At 38.4% G+C, this 25268-nt stretch overlaps 1 protein-coding gene across 1 annotated transcript in view; it reads left to right on the top strand.

Moving 5' to 3' along the window:
• Window positions 1-25268, top strand: part of atrnl1b (attractin-like 1b) — a 1074694-nt gene that overhangs the window by 330866 nt on the left and 718560 nt on the right. Inside the window, exons 13-15 of the mRNA XM_028795765.2 lie at window positions 10130-10248; window positions 14067-14199; window positions 17065-17246. Of these exons, the coding sequence (XP_028651598.1) occupies window positions 10130-10248; window positions 14067-14199; window positions 17065-17246 (434 nt within the window). The remainder of the gene's footprint in view (window positions 1-10129; window positions 10249-14066; window positions 14200-17064; window positions 17247-25268) is intronic.

Raw genomic sequence — 25268 nt, 5'->3', positions numbered from 1 at the left:
TTTAAAAAGTGTTTATGGGTTATTTTTCCTTAGTGATATTAATCAACAACCCTTTCTATGTAAGCCAATGGCTTTCAATCTGGGGTCATTGGTCCCTGTGAGGCTGACATTATTTAAAAAAAAAAAAAAAAAAAATCAATTCCTATTTTAAAGATTGTCTTTGAATTGCCTAGTTACATATGAGTAACTGAAGATGTTCTTCAGTTGTCACTTAAAAGTAGTCGTGTTTCAATGTATCAGTACATGAGAGTAGCTGACCTCAACCATAGCTGTCAGGTTGCATGCAAAATGGGGGAACGGGTAAACTGAGGGACCTTAAAAGGACCTTTGGTTATACACTGGCCAAAAACGAATCTTCCTGCTGAGCTGTGGTTTAATTTTGTTGCTCCATTTCAAGGTGCTTTTGCTGTGACGCTCCACTCCTTTGTTTCCAAATCAAAGCTGCTTAATGCTCTCAGTAGTGACCATATGGTATAACATTCTGGGGGACCTTGACTTAAAGTTTCAACCCCTGATATAAGCTATTTTGTTATCAATGTTGGAGGATGATTTTTATGATGCTTGCTTTTGATTTAAAACTCTCCAAGATGGTTTAAAGCAGGGGTCCCCAACCACCGGTCTGCGACCCACTACCGGGCCGCAGCCGTCTGACAGCCGGGCCGCGAGACAACTGCCGGCAACGGAAACTCACTCAGACTTTTCAGAATGCTTGGTGGGCGGGGCTTTGCAGCGGCCCAGAGAGAGGAGAGAGACCGAGGTGAGAGAGTATTACAACAAAGTATTTTTATGGTCCCGACAGTTTCCCCATATGACATGAGACTATAGAAATCTCGTTACTACGAAGTACATTCAGCAGATGCTTTCATTACAATGAGGTGACCTTCAAATGCTTGAATGAATCATCCACAGAGCAGTTAGATCTGTGGCCGCAGCTCAGTTGTACACATTTAGGCTACACAACGATCCCCACACAGAAACATTGTAAAAAAAAAATTCTTTCTTTGAACTTTCCTCGTACTGCTTTTTTTTTTGATGTTTTTGTTTTCTGTGGTTTTCAGTGATACCTTTTGCTTATTGCTTGTCAACATCTGAAAAACATCCATTGGAATTTAACTCATTGTCATCCTCCTATAGAAAGGGCAGACACGAAAAAAACGATAACAGTGTTAATGTTTGTGATGTGCAGTCTGTTGGAATGGCAAATGCAAAGCATATGTCTTTGTTATATGCAAAAAAAGAAGAAAAATCTCGGGTTGCAAACGTATGCGAACTTCTTAATAATAATAGAAATATGTAAATTGTGTATAAAACTACCCACCCCCCACCCGACTGGTCCGTGGAAAAATTTGCATCTAATAAAGTGGTCCTTGCTGTCAAAAAGGTTGGGGACCACTGGTTTAAAGGATAAAGTTGTCAATATTTGTAAACTTAGTGCAGGCAAATTTAAATATCACAGCAATGCTGCGTCCCTGAATTATCACTTAAGAGCAAAACCTACATGATGCTTCTGAAAAAACATTCAACTCTAACAGCAAAATCTGCAGCAGACTATATATGTATGTGTGTATGTATGTGTATATATATGTGTATGTATGTGTATATATATGTGTATGTGAGGGATGAGACAAAGAGCGGTTATACAAACCTCCTATGATGAATAAAAAATTTGGACGGCGTTTTCCCTCGCCCGGACGTGGGTAACCGGGGCCCCCCACTGGAGCCAAGCCTGGAGGTGGGGCTCGATGGCGAGCGCCTGGTGGCCGGGCTTGCACCCATGGGGCTAAGCCGGGCACAGCCCGAAGAGGCAACGTGGGTCCCCATTCCCATGGGCTCACCACCTATGGGAGGGGCCAAGGAGGTCGGGTGCAGTGTGAGTTGGGTGGTGGCCGAAGGTGGGGACCTTGGCGGTCCGATCCTCGGCTACAGAAGCTGGCTCTTGGGACGTGGAATGTCACCTCTCTAAAGGGGAAGCAGCCTGAGCTTGTGCGTGAGGTTGAGAGGTTCCGGCTAGATATAGTCGGGCTCACCTCAACGCACAGCTTGGACTCTGGAACCAATCTCCTTGAGAGGGGCTGGACTCTCTACCACTCTGGACTTGCCCCCGGTGAGAGGCGCCGAGCGGGTGTGGGTATACTTATTGCCCCCCGACTTGGAGCCTGTACATTGGGGTTTACCCCGGTAGACGAGAGGGTAGCCTCCCTCCGCCTTCGGGTGGGGGGACGGGTCCTAACTGTTGTTTGTGCGTATGCGCCGAACAGCAGTTCAGAGTACCCACCCTTTTTGGAGTCCCTGGAGGGTGTGCTGGAGGGCATACCATCTGGGGACTCCCTCGTACTGCTGGGAGACTTCAATGCTCACGTGGGCAATGACAGTGAGACCTGGAAGGGCGTGATTGGGAGGAATGGCCCCCCCGATCTGAACCCGAGTGGTGTTTTGTTATTGGACTTCTGTGCTCGTCACGGATGTGCTCGAACATGTTCAAGCATAGGGGTGTTCATATGTGCACTTGGCACCAGGACACCCTAGGCCTCAGTTCGATGATCGACTTTGTGGTTGTGTCGTCGGACTTGCGGCCACATGTCTTGGACACTCGGGTGAAGAGAGGGGCGGAGCTATCAACTGATCACCACCTGGTGGTGAGTTGGCTTCGATGGTGGGGGAGGATGCCGGTCAGGCCTGGTAGGTCCAAACGTGTTGTGAGGGTCTGCTGGGAACGTCTGGCAGAGCCCCCTGTCAGAAGTAGCTTCAACTCCCACCTCCGGCAGAACTTTGACCATGTCCCGAGGGAGGTGGGGGACATTGAGTCCGAATGGGCCATGTTCCGTGCCTCTATTGTTGAGGCGGCTGACCAGAGCTGTGGCCGTAAGGGGGTCGGTGCCTGTCGTGGCGGCAATCCCCGAACCCGTTGGTGGACACCGGCGGTGAGGGATGCCGTCAAGCTGAAGAAGAAGTCCTACCGGTCCCTTTTGTCCTGTGGGACTCTGGAGGCAGCTAATAGGTACCGGCAGGCCAAGCGGAATGCAGCTTCGGTGGTTGCTGAGGCAAAAACTCAGGCATGGGAGGAGTTTGGGGAGGCCATGGAGAACGACTTTCGGACGGCTTCGAGGAGATTCTGGTCCACCGTCCGGCGTCTCAGGAGGGGGAAGCAGTGCAGTGTCAACACTGTATATGGTGGGGATGGTGCGCTGCTGACCTCGACTCGGGACATTGTGGGTCGGTGGGGGGAGTACTTTGAAGACCTCCTCAATCCCAATAACATGCCTTCCAATGAGGAAGCAGAGCCTGGGGACTCGGAGGTGGGCTCCCCCATCTCTGGGACTGAGGTCACCGAGGTGGTCAGAAAACTCCTTGGTGGCAGGGCCCCGGGGGTGGATGAGATACGCCCGGAGTTCCTCAAGGCTCTGGATGTTGTAGGACTGTCTTGGTTGACACGTCTCTACAACATCGCATGGACATCAGGGACAGTGCCTCTGGATTGGCAGACCGGGGTGGTGATCCCCCTCTTTAAGAAGGGGGACCGGAGGGTGTGTTCCAACTACAGAGGGATCACACTCCTCAGCCTCCCTGAAAAAGTCTATTTGGGGGTTCTGGAGAGGAGGGTCCGTCGGATAGTCGAACCTCTGATTCAGGAGGAACAGTGTGGTTTTCGTCCTGGTCGCGGAACAGTGGACCAGCTCTACACCCTTAGCAGGGTCCTGGAGGGTGCATGGGAGTTTGCCCAACCAGTCTACATGTGTTTTGTGGACTTGGAAAAGGCGTTCGACCGTGTCCCTCGGGGAATCCTGTGGGGGGTGCTCCGGGAGTATGGAGTACCGGACCCCCTGATAAGGGCGGTTCGGTCCCTGTACAACCGGTGTCAGAGCTTGGTCCGCATTGCCGGCAGTAAGTCGAACCCGTTTCCAGTGAGAGTTGAACTCGGCCAGGGCTGCCTATTGTCACCGATTCTGTTCATAACTTTTATGGACAGAATTTCTAGGCACAGCCAGGGTGTTGAGGGGGTCCGGTTTGGTGGACTCAGGATTGGGTCACTGCTTTTTGCAGAAGATGTTGTCCTGTTTGCTTCATCAGGCCATGATCTTCAGCTCTCTCTGGATCGGTTCGCAGCTGAGTGTGAAGCGGCTGGGATGGGAATCGGCACCTCCAAATCCGAGACCATGGTCCTCAGCCGGAAAAGGGTGGAGTGCCCTCTCAGGGTTGGGGAGCGAGATCCTGCCTCAAGTGGAGGAGTTCAAGTATCTTGGGGTCTTGTTCACGAGTGAGGGAAGAATGGAGCGTGAGATCGACAGGCGGATCGGTGCGGCGTCCGCAGTGATGCGGGCTCTGCATCAGTCTGTCGTGGTGAAAAAGCAGCTGAGCCATAAGGCTAAGCTCTCAATTTACCGGTCGATCTATGTTCCTACCCTCACCTATGGTCATGAGCTATGGGTAGTGACTGAAAGAACGAGATCGCGAATACATGCGGCTGAAATGAGTTTCCTCCGCAGGGTGTCTGGGCTCTCCCTTAAAGATAGGGTGAGAAGCTCAGTCATCCGGGAGGGGCTCAGAGTAGAGCCACTGCTCCTCTGCATCGAGAGGAGTCAGATGAGGTGGCTTGGGCATCTGATCAGGATGCCTCCTGGACGCCTCCCTGGTGAGGTGTTCCGGGCACGTCCAACTGGGAGGAGGCCCCGGGGAAGACCCAGGACACGCTGGAGGGACTATGTCTCCCGGCTGGCCTGGGAACGCCTCGGGATTCTCCCGGAAGAGCTAGAAGAAGTGGCCGGGGAGAGGGAAATCTGGGCATCTCTGCTCAAGCTGCTGCCCCCGCGACCCGACCTCGGATAAGCGGAAGAGGATGGATGGATGGATGGATGGATGGTATGTATTCATGGCATTCGTAGTCTGAATCACAATCTGATTGTATGGGTGGTTACCTACCAGGTAACGCGTCGCGTACTCTTTGCATTATTTGACAGTAAAACTATTTCAACCATATATATATATATATATATATATATATATATATATATTTCATATTTCTTTCTCGGGCGGCACGGTGGCGCAGTGGGTAGCGCTGCTGCCTCGCAGTTGAGATACCTGGGGACCCGGGTTCGCTTCCCGGGTCCTCCCTGCGTGGAGTTTACATGTTCTCCCCGTGTCTGCATGGGTTTCCTCCGGGCGCTCCGGTTTCCTCCCACAGTCCAAAGACATGCAGGTTAGGTGGATTGGCGGTTCTAAATTGGCCCTAGTGTGTGCTTGGTGTGTGGGTGTGTTTGTGTGTGTCCTGCGGTGGGTTGGCACCCTGCCCAGGATTGGTTCCTGCCTTGTGCCCTGTGTTGGCTGGGATTGGCTCCAGCGGACCCCCGTGACCCTGTGTTCGGATTCAGCGGGTTGGAAAATGGATGGATGGATGGATATTTCTTTCTCTGCGTATACTTTGTGAATTTGTGTTTCTGTCATTATTAAGCAGTGCATTCCACATTAAATTTATCCCCCCAACCTCTTTCTTTCTCTTTTGTCTCTTCTTTATAAATTCAAGGTGGGCAACCTCCCTATAGCTGTACAATATTGCTTGCTGTGATATTTAATGGTTACTGTCAAAAACTCTAGTAAACAATACAAATAAAAAAGTATAGATGTGTAAACATTGGTCTATAAAGGGAAATGCAGCCTTATCCGTCTTTGCTTCTCTGTCTGGCTGTGATTTTTAATGATAAATTCAAGTCTGAAAGTGCCGATTTATTTATGTTTTTAATGAAGAGAGTGTCTTTAGGGATCGGTTTTCTTGTTTATGAGTGTTTATTTAGATGCAGATCAATAGGTGCAAATGGTTTAACATAGATTGAGTCATTTTGTAATATACTATTAGAAAACAGCACAAATGGTGAGAGAAAATTTGCACACATAGTCATTAGCCAATGAAAACAACTTCTAAGCAATGTGGTACAAAATTGTGTTTCAAAGACTTGGACTGTTGTGTTACCAGAATGCTCTGTTCCTGTAAGCAAATTGTTGTTATTAACAAATACAGAATATAAAAAAGGGTTTGTTTAGTTAATATTTTTGATTAATTCATTGCAGCAAATCCTTTTGCTGATTATATGTATTATATTTTTCCAACAAATGAAACATAAGTTCTATGTAAATTTACCTTTCTTCTTATAGGTGGTAGGAAAAATGCAAATAAAAACAAAGTAGTGATTCCAAAATTCAGTTTGACTTTGTAATTCATCACAAACAGTATAAAGACAAAATATTTAATGTTTAGCATGGTCATTTGTGATTTTTTTGTAATTGTACATCCATTCTTGCCATTGAGGGCCTGCAACACATTCTGAAAAAAGTATTAGGATGGGGCAATTTAGGGCCAATAATGGGTTAAATAAAAGAAATAAAGAAAATGATGTGAGTTGAAACAGATGATTTTCAACAGGTGATTACAATCCTTCTTTGGTGAAAAGCTGCATCCAAGAAAGGTGTTGTCCTTTAGGAGCAAAGACGAGCTGGGGATTGCCAATTTTACCACATATGTGTGATAAAAGTTTAAAAACAGTGTGTCTCAAAGACTGATTGGAAGCGATTTGGGTATTGCTGTTGGTGTTACTATGGTCTGTGAGCAATGCCATTTTTTGTGACAGTTGATACATAGTTTGGTTACTGATGTTAGAGTTACAAAAGTATTTGGAAAGTAGATGCATTGTTCCTATGATAGTTACAACAGTTACAACTCCAATTTAGGAAAAAGCTGGAATGGTATGGAAAATGCAAATAAAAACAGAAGCAGGGATTAGTAAATGATCTTTGACCTGAAAACAATGCCATAGTCCATTATTTGAGTGGAGTGTTCAGCCAGTTACCTTACCAACAAGTCAGCCACCACGTACAGTACCATCTCATCCGTCAAAGCTACTTTGTCTTAAAATAAATGAATCATGAGTTGACTCAGGCCACCAAGCCGCAACGTTTATCTTTCTCATCTTGGCATCACAGTTGGATTGTATGTTAATGGAATGTAACTGTTTGCAATTAACAAAAACAGCTTCATTCTTGCTAGGTGCCCTTAATCTCTTACAGTATGAGGGCAGGAAAGTGCTCTGATCATATTAGGAGAACCTGACACCGCTACAAGTTGTCTTTTTATGTTTGGAAAAAATGTATTCTGTTTTCTTTATGTACACCCAAACCATATGAAAATTGGATGCAGCACCTCACTGTTTGGTAATGACTTCCAGCACAGTGGACATGATGGAGTGAAGCTTGGGTGAAATATTCTTGATCTGTTGTCTAGTTCTCTGACAAGTGACAACAGGCAGCCGATATAAACTGACAAATTACCAAAAATGTTTTTCAGTAGAAATATACAGCATTGGCCCTTTTAAAGGTGAACTAAAATGCAGCCTGTACATCATAATTATCACTTCTGAGATGTAATATGTTCGTCACTTCAGTGCATGTTCTAATAATGGCTCAGTAATGTAAATGTTCAGATGAGTCATCATTTAGCTGGTCTGGCTTGTTTTCTTTACTTGATCAAGGTTATCATCATTTCCCAGTTTCTCTGAAATAATACGTGTGGATGGATCAGAGTTGATATAAATATACAAATGTTCATCCTTCAAGTTTTCTTTTAGAAATTCCGACATGCATGTGAAAAGCTGTGTACACACATTTCCAGTCTCTGTTTTTATGTAGGCAAGGTTCATAGCTTGAAACCCTGTCTAGTTAAACGCTATGTCCCATTGAGGGGATATGTTCACTCTTAAAGGCCCAGACACTCCTTTTTTGACCTGCAAACCCTTGCTACACAACTTTTTCACTCTCGTATGCATTGTCCTATCAACTTACAACTTTGTGCTGTCTAAACCCTAACCATAAAAAGTTGCCCTATGCATTGTGGTGCCTCTGACTTTAATATGGCACTGTTTAAAAAATTCTATTTGCTCCAAATTAATTGTTTACAGAAACATATTGTTGGCCACAGAGTCTGTTATACAGTATTTGTAATGAGATAATTATTTTAATTTTATTATATTTATTCTTACTATAAGATTATTCTTATTCTTTATTTGGTGTATTAATTAACTATAAATTAAATAGGTTGACATTCTTAAGCACACTTAGTCCAATTTGATGAGTCTTGGGTATGTCAGGGCCTAACCTGGCAGCACTGTTCACAAGGCAGGAACAAACCCGTAATACAGTACCATTCTGTTGTAAGGCCCACACACGTTCACATTTGCACTGAATTATGGGAGTAAATATGCAGTACCCAGGACATGCAAACTCCATACAGATGAGGATGATGGACACAAACCCACTTAAAAATCTAAACATTTATTTAGCTTAACATTTTCATGTGAGTCTTAAGAGAAATTTGACTGCAGACGATCTACACATAGATTTATGTATCTCTTTGTTGTTAAATGAGGTTAATGAACACCAAAGTATTGAAAAGACAGAGGCGTGAGAGGGATATTGTATGTTGTGAAAGTGGACATAGATAAGGTCCAGAAACACTTAGATTGCAAAGATAGCTTAAGGGGTTAAAATTAAGGAAAATCCTGTAGTGATTCAGAGAAATTGTTGAATGTATAAAATCCAGAAACATTAAAAATTTTATGTGAAGTTAAAGCTTCGGATTAGACCTGAGACTCTTAAGAACAGGGACAAATATGAATAATATGAGATTAGTTGTACATTTTTTCTAGTAGTCCACGTAACGTGATAGGCCAGAAATGCCTTTTAGACTGTTGTAGGTTTAGATTTCTGAAAGAAATGCATTAAAGATTTTAGTAGGGTCAGTTATTGAGATTTGTATTTCTCAAGGGGAAAGTGGACAGACAGTTTTTAAACATTAGAGTCAATAGGAGGAAATTTTAATGAAATTAATAAATCTGAATATAAGAGCTTAGCTGCATCTGTCTAATAAATCAAAAATTGTGAATTTTGATAGTTAATTATCTCATATATATTTTTAGATGAAGAATCCAACTTTAGACCAACACTCCTATGCCAATAAAGCAGACTATTATGTTCAATTTATTTGTAGAAGTGTTTTTAGTTTCACAGGAAGTGTACAAATAACTATACTAAATCTGCATCAGTACAACAGTGGACACTAGACACCCTGTCCTATTGTGATTATGTTGACATTTTGGTACTCATATGTTTCTGGTATCCAGAATAACATTTTTTGTTGATGGAAAAAAATCAACACTTTTGGCTTGTTTTTCTTGGGGTAAACATAACAGGAGTCAACAATGCTGGCTGACTTTAATCTCCTATGGTTTTAGAAAATTTTGATCGATGAAAGTAGCTCTAGTGAGAGATCAAGTGACCAAGGGAATGTCCCCTGCCCCCACTCCCAACCCCAAAAATGTAGATTTCAGTAAGTGAAATGGTATACTTTCTTAACTCCAGTGAGCTGAAGCTCATGTGAATTAATCATTCTCATTTTCCCTCAAGGATTAGCAGCATACTCTGCAGTATGGTGACCGTATTCTGTCATCATTCATTTTGAGTTTTGCTAAACAGTTAAAATCAATGTAAATGTTAGTGCATCATAACAGGATGATCATTGTTGTCCTATTTGTTTTATGATCTGCCACATAAGCACTTGAAGTTTACCTTCTGTTCATGCTGTACTGAATTTAGGAATCGATCAGTTTTAATTATATTGCCTAACACCATGTTTGTCTCTTGTGCTTTACACTCATTTTTAAAGAATTATTTTAATATTGCATGTTAACCTGTTAATTGATTAGCAAAAGGCACTTTTCTGTTGTTGACAGTTATGCCTTGATTCGTCATCTTAGATAAGTATATGGGAATAACACTACTTTCCAATGTTGAGTAATTTTGTTTTAGGCTTTTAGAGGAACATAACTCATTTTTCCTGACAGCAAAGATAAAACTGATTTTTTTTTTTATCTGTGGGGAAAACTATTATGGCTGTAGAGTTCTGTGCAGTTTTGCAGGCACTAGGCTCATAATCTAGTAATATGTTATAGTATATGCCTCTGAAAATAATTTGTAAATAGAGATAAGGGCCAGTTCTGTCAATTTGATAATGTTTCATGTGTAAAGGCATATTGTCGACAGATTTCAAAAATTCTGTATTTTTCCCCATTTTGTCTTCTATCACCTGTAGCAGCTACAGACGACAGATGTTACAGGTTCACAGACTGCGCCAGTTGTACTGCAAACACTAATGGCTGCCAGTGGTGTGAGGATAAAAGATGCATTTCTGTATCCAGCAATTGTTCAGTTGTAAGTATCAATACTAACTTCTTATTGGTATACCTAATCCTCATATTTTTCTCTGAACCATTCTGAGAGACTTTTCTACAGATAATTGTGCAAGTGAGTCTTATTAAAATTCAATTAAAACGCTTGGATTTATTGGTTTGGTTAGTTTCTTACATTAAATTATCACAGTTTCATTATTCTTTGGGAGCTTTTTTTATCAAACGTAAAATGTTTTGGGTTTGAATCCTAATAGGCTTCCATTGTGTAATCTGAAACATATTAATTAATCTACATTATCTTTATTCTAACTGTAAAAGTCACTTTTATTCTATAAAATAAAGTTATGTAATTTTCTTAATGGATTCATATGTTCTGATATTTTAGTCATGATTCTATCTATTTTTTTTTGTGTCTTTAGTCTTACCTTACTGTTGTTATCATTGTTCTGACTTTTATTTAAGATGTCGTAGGGGTTGATAATCATTACATTTATTTCTCTTTCTTTAGCTGCAGTATTAGTAGACTTAGTGATTTGCTCAGAGCCATATAATGAGGAGAAGACATGGAGTGAATTGACAGATTTAAGATGTGAATTCTAATACTATTCTCTTTTTTTATTTTATTTAAAAAGAAAACAACCAAACAAAAAAATAACCACCAAAACCTTAACCTATATTCTCGAAACTGCTTAAGAATTCTTGAAGACAGCTCTTCATTTCTACCTACATTGGAATTTTTGACCATTTTTCCATTTTCTTTCTACTGTAGATTTCTCATTTATTTGGGGATGGGTAGAGAATAGTAGTAATATAAAAAAAGAAGAAGAATATTGTGTAAATTATATAATTTGTTATTCCATTACACTATACTAAAAACTCAGATTATTAAAAAAAAAAAACACATGATTTAAAATTTTTGTTTTGATTTTAAAATTTATAGAGATTTTCTTGATGTAACTTGAATACATTAAAAATACACCTTGTTACACAATAAAATTAGAAAATTCCATAAAGATAAATAATAATAATAATTCTTTACATTTATATAGCGCTTTTCTCACTACTCAAAGCGCTCTCCACACAGGGAGGACCCGGAAAGCGAACCCACAGTCTCCTTACTGCAAAGCATACCAGTACACATCTTAAAAGGCAGTAGAACATTTTAAGACATTTATTATGTTTTTCAGGTATTCTTGTAATAGTTGTTTCTAGAAAGAACCACTTGCCACATTCCCTTGTTTATTCAAATGGTAAATGTAACATTTCATTTAAATTTAATTTTATTTCATTACTACTTACTTACAAAAATGTGTATAGATTATAAATCTAATATTTGGATAATGTGACACAAATACATTTATTTATGGATGTTATTTTTTAGTGGAGTATTTATTTCATATAGGTACCAAAGAAATGCTTCAACATCATAAGTTAAATTTGTTGCAGTGAAAATAAAAATAATATATACTTGCAAAACAAAGTGGTTCTCTTTTGAAATTTGTGCAGTTTATTCTTTGTTTTATAGAACTTGCTTTTGTAAAACACAATCTAATGTTATATGCTTGACCCAGATCATATGTGGCTTACTTTAACATACCTAAAGGAGAGAGAAACGTTCTTTTGTAATCTGAGAAACTGTTTTGTGAGGAAGCAGTTGCATACTGGCATAAGGTTCTGCTTGCATACTGGGTCAAGCAGAGGCTTCCTCTTCACAATAGTGATTTTACATGGATGTACTGTACATTTGGCTGTCTTTGTGACTCTGTTCTAAAGGGAACATCACATTTCCATGCTGAATTGTTTTTGCTTATTTACACAGTTCCTTGTGATTTTTTTTTTTTCAAGCCTAAAAGTCATAAGGGCACACTTTGCTTTAGTTTAGTACAAAGTGTCACAATGGCCCTCACCCTACAATTTCCAACAGGCAGCAGGATTGTTCTCGGGTTAAAGGGAGGACGTCATTGTGCACACACTTTTGTAATACCCAACGCAGGATCTCATTTAAGACCATAGGTCATTTTGTCACTGGATCACAGCTTTGTTTAAGAGAGCCATCTTTTTGTATCCTTTTGGGTTGTGTTTAACCATCTTGAATTACCAAAAGTCACTTTCTCCACATTATATTTGCTTTCTCAGCTTAATCCATTATTTATGTATGTATATATAATATATAATATATATACTGTACACACACACACACGCACACGAATAACACCAGCTATTAACCATATTAAAATATGTTTCTCTATAAAAAATGTTTGGAAAGAACGATTTGGTATTCATTTCAATTAGATGTTGAATTTGCCATATTAGGTTTAAATAAAGAACGCTTTTCCTTAATTAATATGGTTTACTTTTTCTTCTACAATATTAGTAAACTTATTTCATAAGGACTTCAATCAATCATGTATTATCAAACCATCTCTTGAGCTGTAACTCTTTACATACTTTAGATCTAAGGTTCCCAATGAGGGCGGTACTTCCCACCAGTGGGCGCTGAAGAAATCTAAGGGGGCATTTCTACTCCAAGACATATTAAGGGCGCGTTGAGGACCAACCGCCACCCCCTTGGGCAATACTCGCAAGAACGCGCTGAAAAATTTGATTAATATTAAAAATCATAGAATGTATGCTTCAACCAGTTATTCTAAATGACAATTAAGAAAGACCCGTCTGTATTAAATAGTAGGTATTGGTACATTATATTTACAATTTTGCACAAATCATGCAAGTCCTTACAAGATTAATGCACGTGCAGAGGACTGAATCTATGCATGTTTTGAAAGGTTCATTGAACATTACTATAAATACGTGAGAAGTTTTTTTTATTAATACCAGATTGTTTCGGAATTCCTTCAGAGCAATTGTAAACCTAAAATTACAGTGCGGTACCTACAGATCACATTCAAAGGAAAACTTACATGTACCTACTTATTAAAAACTAGGGAGCTTTGCCCCCGCTTGCTTCGCTCACCAACCCCCTGGCCTGCACTATGCGCCAGCCATTTCGCATCTCTGCTGCTCGTGTATGTGGATTTCACTTTCACCAAAAAAACAAATCTCGCTGATACGCCTCTTCATTGGGAAGAAACACTACTTTTCCATGATGGCAACACGAATTAGATGATCTACAAGTCTCTCATCATCATATTTAGCCAAAAGAGGATTTAGCATGGTGAACAATCTGTTAACAAAGAAAAGAAAGAAATTGTCAATAGTGGAATGCGGCAATTTAAGATTGCTGATGACAAAAATGGCACCAAACATCGAAAAATTAGATCAGCCCTCACACTAATAATATTCATTTTTTTAATAGTACAGTATATATTTTTTTAATCATACTATGAGAAATACACCAATATTGTTAATATCTTCTAATAAAAATCTGTCCTTGTTTTTCAATATACAGTATAGTATAGTTCACCCAAGGAGGGCGTTATCAAATCACTCTTTGAAAAAGTGGGCTCTGACCCAAAAAAGGCTGGGAACTTATGCTTTAGATTAACATATCTACAATTAGTTACCTGACATTAACAACTTTACATCTTTAAAACAGCTATGAGTTTATTAGCCTGCTGTAATGTGGTAATTACCATCTAAATTGCATGAAGAAATAGGTGTATATGGTCTGTTGACTGAAATATGTCTAAAGAAATGATAACATTTAGATTCTAAAAATGCATTTTCCTAATTTTTTACTGTTGCTTATTAAAATAGTGTTTTTAATTGTGTTTCTACATCATTTTAATCAAACTTCTAAATCCTTAAATACATATATACTTAATAATTTTGGAGGCATTTAAGAATATTTCATTAATCTTGTCATTTTTATATTTTCAGTCTGTAAAAAATTACACCAAGTGCCATGTAAGGAATGAACAGATCTGTAGCAAGCTGACAAGTTGTAAGAGCTGCTCTCTAAACTTGAACTGTCAGTGGGAACAGCGGCAGCCTGAATGCCATGCCTTGCCCGGTATGTTATGTATTTATGCATAAGATGAATTTTTTTTTTGCAGTATTCTATCTTACCAATTTTCCCAGATATTTAATGTAAGGGACCATCTAAACACACATCCCTACTCCAAAAGAGGATTTACCCATCTAACATTGTATTTGTAATTAGTCCTCTCTCTAACAGTGAGGGAAGAAAAGAAAAAGGCTGGGTTATTCAGTAGGTGTCAACTTTATGAATGACACACACAATAGCAGTTAGTATTGTATATACACCTTCAGAGTCTGCCTTTCAGAGGACAATCGGCAGCATCAAGGTGCAAAATAAACTTATCTGTAATGAAGTCAAGGTTATCTTTTATAAACACCAGGCAAAGAATAAGCCCAAGGAAGACATGCATAGTTAGTGGAGTATATGATACATTCTGTATAAATTCATCATTATATATTAAATAAGTTTTGAAACCTGTTTTCAAGCACTTGGTAGATTCCCTACCCTTATGTGTATAACTGAGTGCAGCATAGCATAACAAGATATGAAGCCATAGTAGTGATCTAAAAGGACATACTTATGGTGAAGATGCAGACATGCTAATACGTGTCAATTCAGAACTGTAGCTATTATATCCAAGAATGATTTGAAATCATCAAGATGACCTGGTTGCTCTTGATGTTGACATTTCAGTGGAACTGCATAAAGCCTGTTTGTTCAACATCCATCTATATAACAACAATGAATATATACTATATTTAATCTAAGGGTAATAAGTGAATTAGTGCCTGTAAATTCCTTGAATTAGGTGTGCATGCATCTTTAACAGGCGCATTATCTTATCCAATATGGTATTTGGATACGTTGTTGCTGGGTTAAGCGTAGACAACATGCCTTTAAAAGAACAAAAGTAAACATGTAAAATGTATATTTATTTTTTCAATTTTGTTTCCACTAGCTGCGTAATTTCAAATCTGTGTGATTCTGTCGCTAACCAAGGGAATTAAATATTTAGAAGTTGGAATATTTTATGATAACTGCCTATGATTCTAATTACAATGAATTTATTCTTTCTCAGACTTTTCTAAATATAATTTAAATGTTGCAGGCTTGTAAAATGTGGAACTGTAGTGTTTATATTCTCAGGACACACTTGATTTAAACATAACACATATCTTTGCGTGAGAATTCCTCAAGTTATTAACGATGTTGCTTTCCCTACGGTTTTCTAAAATCATTTTATCAACATTATAATATACACTGTGTTTTTGTGGTTGATTGACCCTTTCAAGGATGCAAGCTGCATGATAGAAAATGTGAAACGCCTTTAAAACTATTAACACTCAAATAACATTTTACATAGTATAAGACCTCCTAGTGTTCTTCATTAAAAAACCTTTAGATAGCTACTGCACTGAAACTGGTAATATTTTAAATTTGTATGGGCTACCTGGTTTTCTTTCCACCTATACCATTGTAGTTTGCTGCCTTTGACTGGCAGATTGTTAAGTGTATTTGTCTGGTATCAGCCCTTATGGAATGAAGATAATTTTTTCACAGTTCTTAAAGAAGTTAGAAAATTGTTGAAATGAATGCAGCTGATCTGTGGAAATTTCAGCATGGTGCATAATATGGGTTTAGAAAGACATTTTGTATTAGAGTTCAACTGCATGTTATGGGCAGGAATTTTTGATAACTCTGAACAGATTGAGTTATTTAGTCAAACTCTCTTTTTTATTAACAAGCAGACATCATTCCTGTGCAGTATTGCAATGTAGTGCAGATACAGACTTAAACAGCTGTTAATAGAATATATTTTAAATAATTATGATTTAAAACCTAAATGCACTATTGACAGGTACTTGCAGGACTCCAGAAAAGACAGAACTTCACAAACAGGGAAAAATACAGTGGAAATAATTTGAAATTGAAGTCGATGCCACGCAGTAAAGTCAGTAAAAGCAGATTTCTGCACAAAGGTGTCGGTTTCAGGGAAGTAATGTGGGAAGAAGTTGCTAAAGAGAAAGAAAGTAGATGTTCAGTCTCAATATAAATGTATGTATTAGTAGTGTAGCCAAAACTATGGGACTAAAAAATAAATCTGTATTACCAAAGAGTAGTTTAGCAATGTTTTGGAGCATCAAGTATTTCAAGAAAGGAAAATTGGTTTCTTATACAAATATTATAAAGAGTAACATAGGTGTTGGCTGAAAATTTTTTCCCTTTTACACTTTAGTAAAATTTCTGTCCTGTTGTCCGTTAACTAGTCAAAGGCACCATCTTATGTAGTCCATCTGTCTGTCTATCTGTCATTAGCCTCTCCTTATTCTTCTGTTTCTTTGTCTACATGTCGGTTATTATTTTCTTGATTTATTTTAGTGTTTAAAAACGTAATATTTATCCATTGTCCCAAGCAGAAACACACATGATCTATTAAGAGCAGGTAATTAGGCTTTATTTTTAATCACTTGCTATGGTTCACATTATGTTCTTTCTAGCATAAAAAGTGCTGGCAGGTTAAAGAACATTCTTGGATTTAATGGTATGTGGTACGTCATGGTTGAACCTGTGATTTCTGGGTGACTGCCTGGTTCATTTAAATAACTGAAATTAAGATTTCTGACAACTACTGTACATTTGTAAGGAAAAAAGATACCAGGCCTATGCTTCTCTTGGCTTCAGCTCAGCTTTCTCTATACTGCAAAAATGAATAACAGTGTGTGGAAATAATTTTACACCAGATGGTTTGTTATTTAAGTCCATATGATGCACTTTTTAAGGGTTAAACTATGGCGTCATTTTTCTTGGAATGTTTAAAATTAGGTTACATTGTGCCACTTTGTGGTTTACAGTACATTGGATTTCTGTTCCAACAACTTAATTCTTTTTTTGTAGCGCATCTCTGTGGGGAAGGATGGAATCACGTTGGGGATGCCTGCCTGAGAATTAATTCAAGCCGAGAGAGTTATGATAATGCCAAGTTGTATTGTTATAACCTTAGTGGCAACCTTGCCTCCTTGACATCATCTAAAGAGGTGGAATTTGTCCTGGATGAACTGCAAAAATACACTGTACAGGTAAGAGCATTTTAAGTGAGTGTTACACATTTAAAAGTATTTTCAGATTTGCATGATGTGCATTCCCATCTTTATTTCTATAGATAGAGTGCATATCAGATTTATATTTGCTATATTTAAGCATGCTTTATACAATGTATACTAGAGCCAGAGCATGGGGTCAAGCAGCAAGGCAACTGCATCAGGTGGCACTATGAGAAAGATGTCATTTTCATGCAATGCAATTTGTTTAAAATTACTAAATAATAATACAAAAATTATGAAAAAATAAACACTCATTCAGTTCTTTATTTGAATACTTTTTTAAACTTTGAGAACTTTTAAAATGGAAATATTTTTATAATGCACAGCTTTGCCTCATCACAAACATTCAAAAATCAAATCTGTGCATAGACTTTTGCAAGCTTAATTTCAGTCCATTATATTATTGTTAATTTTTCAGATTTTTCTCATACTGTACTGTTTATATATTGATTATTTCATTTAGTCGAATTTTGTCAATTTCTAGAATTAAAGGTGTCAGTCACATGTGCAAAGTTAAATGCATGTTTGCAACACGCATGCTTAGTTAAAAGTGCAGACATCTTTTAGCTTGCTAAACAAAGCTTGAATGTGCCAAGGTGTTTAGAAAACTGTGCAGGATGAGTTTAATTTTGAATTAAAATTTTTAATCGCAAAATGTAGTAAATTATTGGGGGTGGGGAATACAAACAGAGGCAGCGAAGAATTGTGTTGAAGATATGTTTTTATTGTTTGTAAGGCATATTTTATGTGTTTTATTGTTTTTAAAGATAACTGTTTTAATTTTTTACTACTACTAATAATAATAATGTCATTATTATTTTGTTCATTGTTATGGGTATGTAGTGTAGGACTGTGATGTGAAGCCTGTATCATTGTAATATGTATTGTATGTGGATTAAATGTATTGTCTCATGTCTAGTGAGCATGTGGCAGCTACAAAAATGTACCATGTCTCAGGTAGCATTATACACTATATTGCCAAAAGTATTGGGATTCCCATCCAAATCACTGAATTCAGGTGTTCCAGTCAATTCCATGGCCACAGGTGTATAAGCTCAAGCACCTAGGCATGCAGACTACTTCTACAAACACTTGTCAGAGAATGGGTCACTCTCAGGAGCTCAGTGAATTCAAGCGTGGTACTGCTATAGGATGCCACCTGTGCAATAAGGCCATTCACGAAATTTTCTCACTACTAAATATTCCACGGTCAGCTGTTAGTGGTATTTTAACAAAGTGGAAACAATTGGGAACAACAGCAACTCAGCCACAAAGTGGTAGGTGACGTAAAATCACAGAGCGGAGACGGTGCATGCTGAGGTGCACAATGTGCAGAAGTTGCCAGCTTTCTGCAGTGTCAATAGCTACAGATCTCAAGAAGCTCAAGAACAGTGTGTAGAGAGCTTCATGGAATGGGTTTCCTTGGCTAAGCAGCTGCATCCAAGTCTTACATCACCAAATGCAATTCAAAGTGTTGGATGAAGTGGTGTAAAGCACACCACCACTGACTCTAGAGGAGTGCAGACGTGTCCTCTGGAGTGACGAATCATGCAATCTTAAGGACGAGTGTGGGTTTGATGGTTGCCAGGAGAATGGTACTTGCCTGACTGCATTGTGCCAGGTGTCAAGTTTGGTGGAGGGGGGAATTATGGTGTGGGGTTGTTTTTCAGGGGTTGGGCTTGGCCCCTTAGTTCCAGTAAAAGAAACTCTTAAGGCTTCAGCGTACAAAGCCATTTTGGACAATTTCATGCCCCCAACTTTGTGGGAACAGTTTGAGGATGACCTCTTCCTGTTCCAACATGACTGTGCACCAGTGCACAATGCAAGGTCTATAAAGAAATGGATGAGTGAGTTTGGTGTGGAGGAACTTGACTGGCCTGCACAGAGCCCTGACCTCAACCAGATAGAACAACTTTGGGATGAATTAGAGCAGAGACTGCGAGCGAGGCCTTCTTGTCCAACATCAGTGCCTGACCTCACAACTACTCTCTAGGAAGAATGGTCAAAAAGTCCCATAAACACACTCCTAAACCTTGTTTGAAAGCCTTCCCAGAAGAGTTGAAGCTGTTATAGCTGTAAACGGTGGGCCAATTCCATATTAAAGCATATGTATTAAGAATGGGATGCCATTAAAGTTCATGTGTGTGTAATGGCAGGTGTCCCAATACTTTTGGCAATATAGTATTTAATGCATTGCCCATGATACATACCAATTAATATTGCACTTCTGTACCTATCAAATTTGAATGTTCTTTTTAAATGTACTTACAAATAATGTACTTTTTGATATGTACCAGTTGTACCAATTGATATTACAGCTTGGTTAAAACACTTTTGGTATATTAAACACTTCAATGTAATGGGTAAAGTTAAATGTGTAATTCAGAGTTAAAGATCCCTTGTATCTCCAATGAATATGTGCACTGCAGGAAAAGAAGCTTTCTGTTAATTTGTTGCCGAATATTTTTATTGCAGTTCTTCATCACTCTTATTATATCTGGATCAAAATGTAAGCAAAATTTATTGTGCCATTCATCAGGGCTTGATATCAGTGTAATATATTTTGCATTTTATTGCATCCTTTATAATGAATGACCACTGAGGACACTGATGTACCATCAGTCATCCAGTTACAAACACCAGTTGTCATTGTCTAGACAGTTGTTTGCTTCTGTTCTTTCCCCCTTGCTTAAAGCACTAAGAGCATAGAAATGAATGGATGGATTAACAATAGTCATAGAACACAGAAACAAACATGGATTATCCTATATCTGAGGTCTTCTTTCAGTTGACACTCTGAAAACAGGCAAAGGATATAAGCTGATGGTGAAGGGGTGCTATATAAAACGTGTCATCTTATACAGTACAGCTTCCACAATCCCTAAGGTGAACAGAAAGTATCCATCCACTTGTTTTTTGCTTGTGCTAATTTTGTGGCTGTCAAAAGGAATTAAATCTGCCTAAACTCTTGGTTCTCCCATTGTCATAAGGTTTTTAATTTGTGCAGATTTAGGACTTACTGTAAATTATTTTAAACCAAAATACATTACTTAGCCTACTTTCCACACCCGATTCTGCTTCCTTCATTAAGTTAAACTGCAATCAGTAGCAACTATCTCCTTTAGTGTATCAGATATTTTTGTTAGTAGTGACCTTTACATGTTCCTCCTCTATGGAAGCTTGCACATTATCTATTTCTATGTTCCTTTCGGACATAGGAAGTTTATGTGCCTATATGATTATGACAATGGCTATAAAGAAGTGTAAACTCTGATGGCTTAGTAAAGAAATGCTGATTGGTGTGCAGAGACCATACTCAAGACTAACAATAGATAACTTAAAGGAAACAGCTGTAAATACAACTCGTGTTAAGCAGACTGGCACAGGCACCCTTAGCCTCAATGAAGGCACTCGGAGACTAAGGACTGACAGCAGAATCAGGCTTTTTATTGTATGGCACACATGCAGACTCAATTCAGATGACTTCAGCCTTGAGCTATAGGCATCTCTTACATTTATTACAATTCTTATCATACAAGCCATTATTCATCATCATCTGACTCCTGTCATTTCATTGCTCTAATCTTGCCTCAAATTAATTCTTCTAATATTTCTTCACGAGGGGGGTGTCAGACTCCTCTCTGCCCATCATTTTTGTTTGATAAGGCCTATCCTTACTCTCCACTAGCTCGACGCTTGCCACCATTATTTATAACCAAAGAGTTCACATTCCCTCTCTAAGTGAGGGACCCATCTTTCTCCAGCTCTCCTGCACGTCTAACCTTTGGCTTAATGGTGTATTGTTGGTTTCTAGTTCATACAGAATAATAAAAAATATGTAGGCATAAGCCTTTTCAATCCTAACTCTTACATCTTAATACTTAATAAAATATAGTGTCTACTTTTTCATGTGCTTATAATACTTTTTTAATACGTAGAGATTACCAATTTTAAGAATACATTTTTATATACTCGCTTGAAAAGTAAGTTAGTCCATTTCAGGTTTGTTAGGACAGTTGACAGTCCCAGCAAAGCTGGATGAAATGCACAAACCGGCCTTGGATGGGATGTCATTCCATTTAATGCTATGCTTGTACACACATCCATTCCATCCAATTTAGAGACACCAGATAATTTTTGGATTATCACAAAGGCAGACCTGCATTGCATAGCACCAGTGCAAACAAATTGCATGCCTCAACCTTAGTGTGGCATACTTTGTCACACATACATTTGACATGCATGTTTTTGTGGTGCCAAATCAATCCCCACCACCAATTCTAAAACAAGTCAGTCAGTCAGTCATTATCCATCCATTACCCAACCCGCTATATCCTAACTACAGGGTTATGGGGGTCTGCTGGAGCCAATCCCAGCCTGCACAAGGAGGCGTAAGTAAGGAAAAAACCCTGGGCAGGGTGCAAGCCCACCGTAGGGCACGCGCACACACACATTCTAAGCACATACTAGAGACAATTTAGGATGGCCAGTGCACGTAACCTGCATGTCTTTGGACTGTGGGAGGAAACCCACGCAGACGCAGGGAGAACATGCAAATTCCATGCAGGGAGGACCTGGGAAGCGAACCCAGGTCTCCTTACTGTGAGGCAGCAGCGCTACCACTGTGCCACCGTGCCGCACTCTAAAATAAGTGTTTAACTATTAATTAGTTTCTAATGCATCGATCAGTTAAACACTATCAGTACATAATACAGGTGTGCCAAAAGCTAAGTGTTTGGTGACTGGATTGCAGGCTTGGCTATGGTTAACGAAAACACATGACATACAGCCAACGGCCAAATTAATACAAATTTACCTTAAGTTAATTTGTGTCAATAATTATACTCTACTGAAATGGAATGGAGTGGAAAAATGTTTTGTAGGATTAAAGGATAAAAATGTACAGGATTAGGAGAAGTAAAAATGTGACTGTTTTTTTCTTAATATTCATCTTTTTATTTGAAATTCATACTACTTGTGTCAAAAGCAAAAGCAGTAGCTTTTAACTGAATTGTCCAAATGCTTATGAATACCAAATTCAGTCAGTTGTGTAAATAAACGCATGCAATTCTATAAACCTAATGTTTGTAGCATGTTATTCATCTAAGAGTATTAGTGTTGAATTAACAGCATAAGTTAAGTCTCTATCCATTAACATTCTATGCTATATATATCCTGAGCTGGGTAGCCACTTGATTTTGATTGAGTAGACTTAGGCTTGCTTGTTTGCCAGGACATAAAGACCCCATGGGTTTATTTTTGTTGGGACTTCTATAAACAGCTATTGTTTTTGTCTCCTGTGTTGCCAGCTGGTCTTAATTTGGCTTACGTTTCTTAATATACTTTATATTACACTAAGATTTAGTTACATTACATTAGTTATTTTTTAAAAAAAGCAAAAAAATAATGTGTATGTGCTTAAATCATAAATGTATGCTTGTATGTACTTATTCTTAGTATTTTGTATTAACGGTATTACGTGTATACGTACTGTATATACAGCAATCTGATGGGAACTGTGCCATATAAAAGTAAATTGATATAAATGTCATTTTTGTGCAGTCTAAAAACCATTTTGTGTGGTCTAAAAGCCAGAATGAAATTTCTTAGAGAAATTGGTTTGATGCAAGACTGAAGTTGAGATGATGAAGGTTCAAGAATGAAATTCCAAATTTGAAATTTGCAGTTGTGTAGCTCTTCCATAAATCCACAATGCTACAAGTCAGAGTTAGCATCAAGGGCAGCACAAATCCTTCTGAAGGTAAGGCAGGTATAAGTTACCTTAATGGATTCGGTAATGATTTGATCAGATTGCTGCAGCAGGGATGTGGTGTTAGATCACAGTAATATCGCTTCCATGTTCTCGTTGGTGAAGCAAAGAGATTGGGGATGACGGGTAGCTTTGTTAGTTAAGAGGAGGACTTTGAATGGCAGCCCCTTCTTTTCAAGCTATTTATTCACTTCAGAAATGAAGCACTGGAAGAACCATTTCATCAACAAAATGGCCATTATCCAAGGTTTCTTATTGTGTTGCCTGGATCCGAGCAGGCATTTTTTGTTTTTCTTTTTAAGGGCCCAGGGATTCTTTGCTTAGAAGATGAAGCCTGACTTGATCATATGACCTAATGCATTGCCACACAGCAGAGTAAGACTATTTTTCCAAACCTTGAAACCTAGGTCCCGCTGGGCACCGTTATGAATGTAGGTATTATTGGGCATCCTCTCCTAGAACAAGTCAATTTCATCATAATTTAAGACATACTCTGGAGGTAGTCTTTCCCTTCTTTGAGTTTCTCTTGTAGGGATCATTTTTGCTGTTGTAGCATCTAACACGGCTTCTTTCAGCTTTACTGTGTGAAAACTTCATTCTTACTGACCTTATGGCCCACTTCAGCAAGTAATATGCCACTTTTCAAAGAATCTTATATTTTTATTTACTCGTTGAGAGACAGCACTTTACATTCTCTCTTCATCATTGAGGGATTGCTTTGACCACTTAATTGTTTTTCAGTAGCCATTTTTAAAAAAAACAAAAAAAAAAAACAAAGGATGCACACAACACAAACAGCGAATGAATGAGACACTAGGCGAACAATGCTCAAAGAGCAAGTCCTGGAGAGAAACTGAGGATGTATTAAATGGCAGGATGCTACAGCAGGGTATGCCTGCATATCACTTCATTCACAAGGGTTCAGCATAGTAGTCGGTGCATAGTAAATTCCAGTTTTGCTTTTTGGAACTTTCAGGATTTTTTTTTTATTTTCAATCCAAGCTTGATTCAATCAATTTTAATTTAATCAGTTTTCATTTTTCATCCGTACCATATACAACTTATCTTTGTCCCCCCCCAAGCAGCCATTATATTACCTTTGAGAGAAGCATAGACTCCTTAATTATATTCCCACTTTATTCAAAATTTAATCCTGACAGTTACTTTAATGCTTGGCAAATCTTAATTTTGATATAACAGGTATTTTGGAGTTAAAAACATTTTCTCCAAGTTTCTTTTCCTGTTATCACAATCTCCTTAATTATAATATAATGATTTATAATTATTAATCTTGTGCCATTTCATGGTAATTGAAATTAAAATTTCAGAGTCTTAAAATGATTCCTCTTTGAAGCAAACACAGTAAAACCGTGAAGTTTTGTATGTTATATATTTTTCTTCATTAGTTTTGCCAAAAATTACAGCCTCTCTCTACATGTATTTATTACTCTTTACAAATGTAATGGTTTTTAGCTAAGTATGTTTGAGAATTGTTGTATAAATTTATTTAAATCTTCTGACACACCCATGTAAATTTATCAGAATTATAGCAAAAGGAATATGCATAAATCCAGTGAGGGACTTGGTACCCTGAGATTTGTATCGTTTTGACAAGTGAACATTATCATTGGTTAGGAGTTGCACCATTGCCCTCCCACAACTCATGGTTAAATATGGAGGAAACAGTTGATGTGGACTTTAGGAAAAGTTTCTGGGTTTGATCCCTCAAGCATGCAAGACAAGTCTCCAGGAGGCAAAGATTTAAAAATACTGCCTGGATTATGTTCCAATGAATACACCCTTGTACTGGGTCAAACTTCTCCAGGCAGTCATGATGAACAGTGCATGATAATATTTGCAGAATATAAGCAGATTTAGAAGAAGAAACAATTTTGTGCTCATATTAATGTGTTTGGAGGTGTAACAATACTTTTTGAGGTTGTGTGTACATTTTGTAGGAAACATGATGTATACAGATGTGTAAGAAATTGGACACCAAAATTGACTGGTACTCTTTGATTCTGCTCTGAGAGGCCCATTTAGAAATTATTGTGTTTATTTATTTTTCTGAAAGTTAAAAGATTATTCTAAATAAAGTGATTAGAAATGTGATTTTTTGCAGCACTAATATTTAATTCCACTTTTTGTATCAACATACAAAGTAACAAAATGATCACTACTAGATATTACTGTCACTTTTGTATCTTGCATACAGCAACCACAACTTG

Source organism: Erpetoichthys calabaricus, chromosome 2 (genome assembly GCF_900747795.2).
Source record: "Erpetoichthys calabaricus chromosome 2, fErpCal1.3, whole genome shotgun sequence".
Lineage (NCBI taxonomy): Eukaryota > Metazoa > Chordata > Cladistia > Polypteriformes > Polypteridae > Erpetoichthys > Erpetoichthys calabaricus.
The sequence above is the reverse complement of the archived record's forward strand: the minus strand, read 5'-3'. Positions and strand labels throughout refer to the sequence as shown.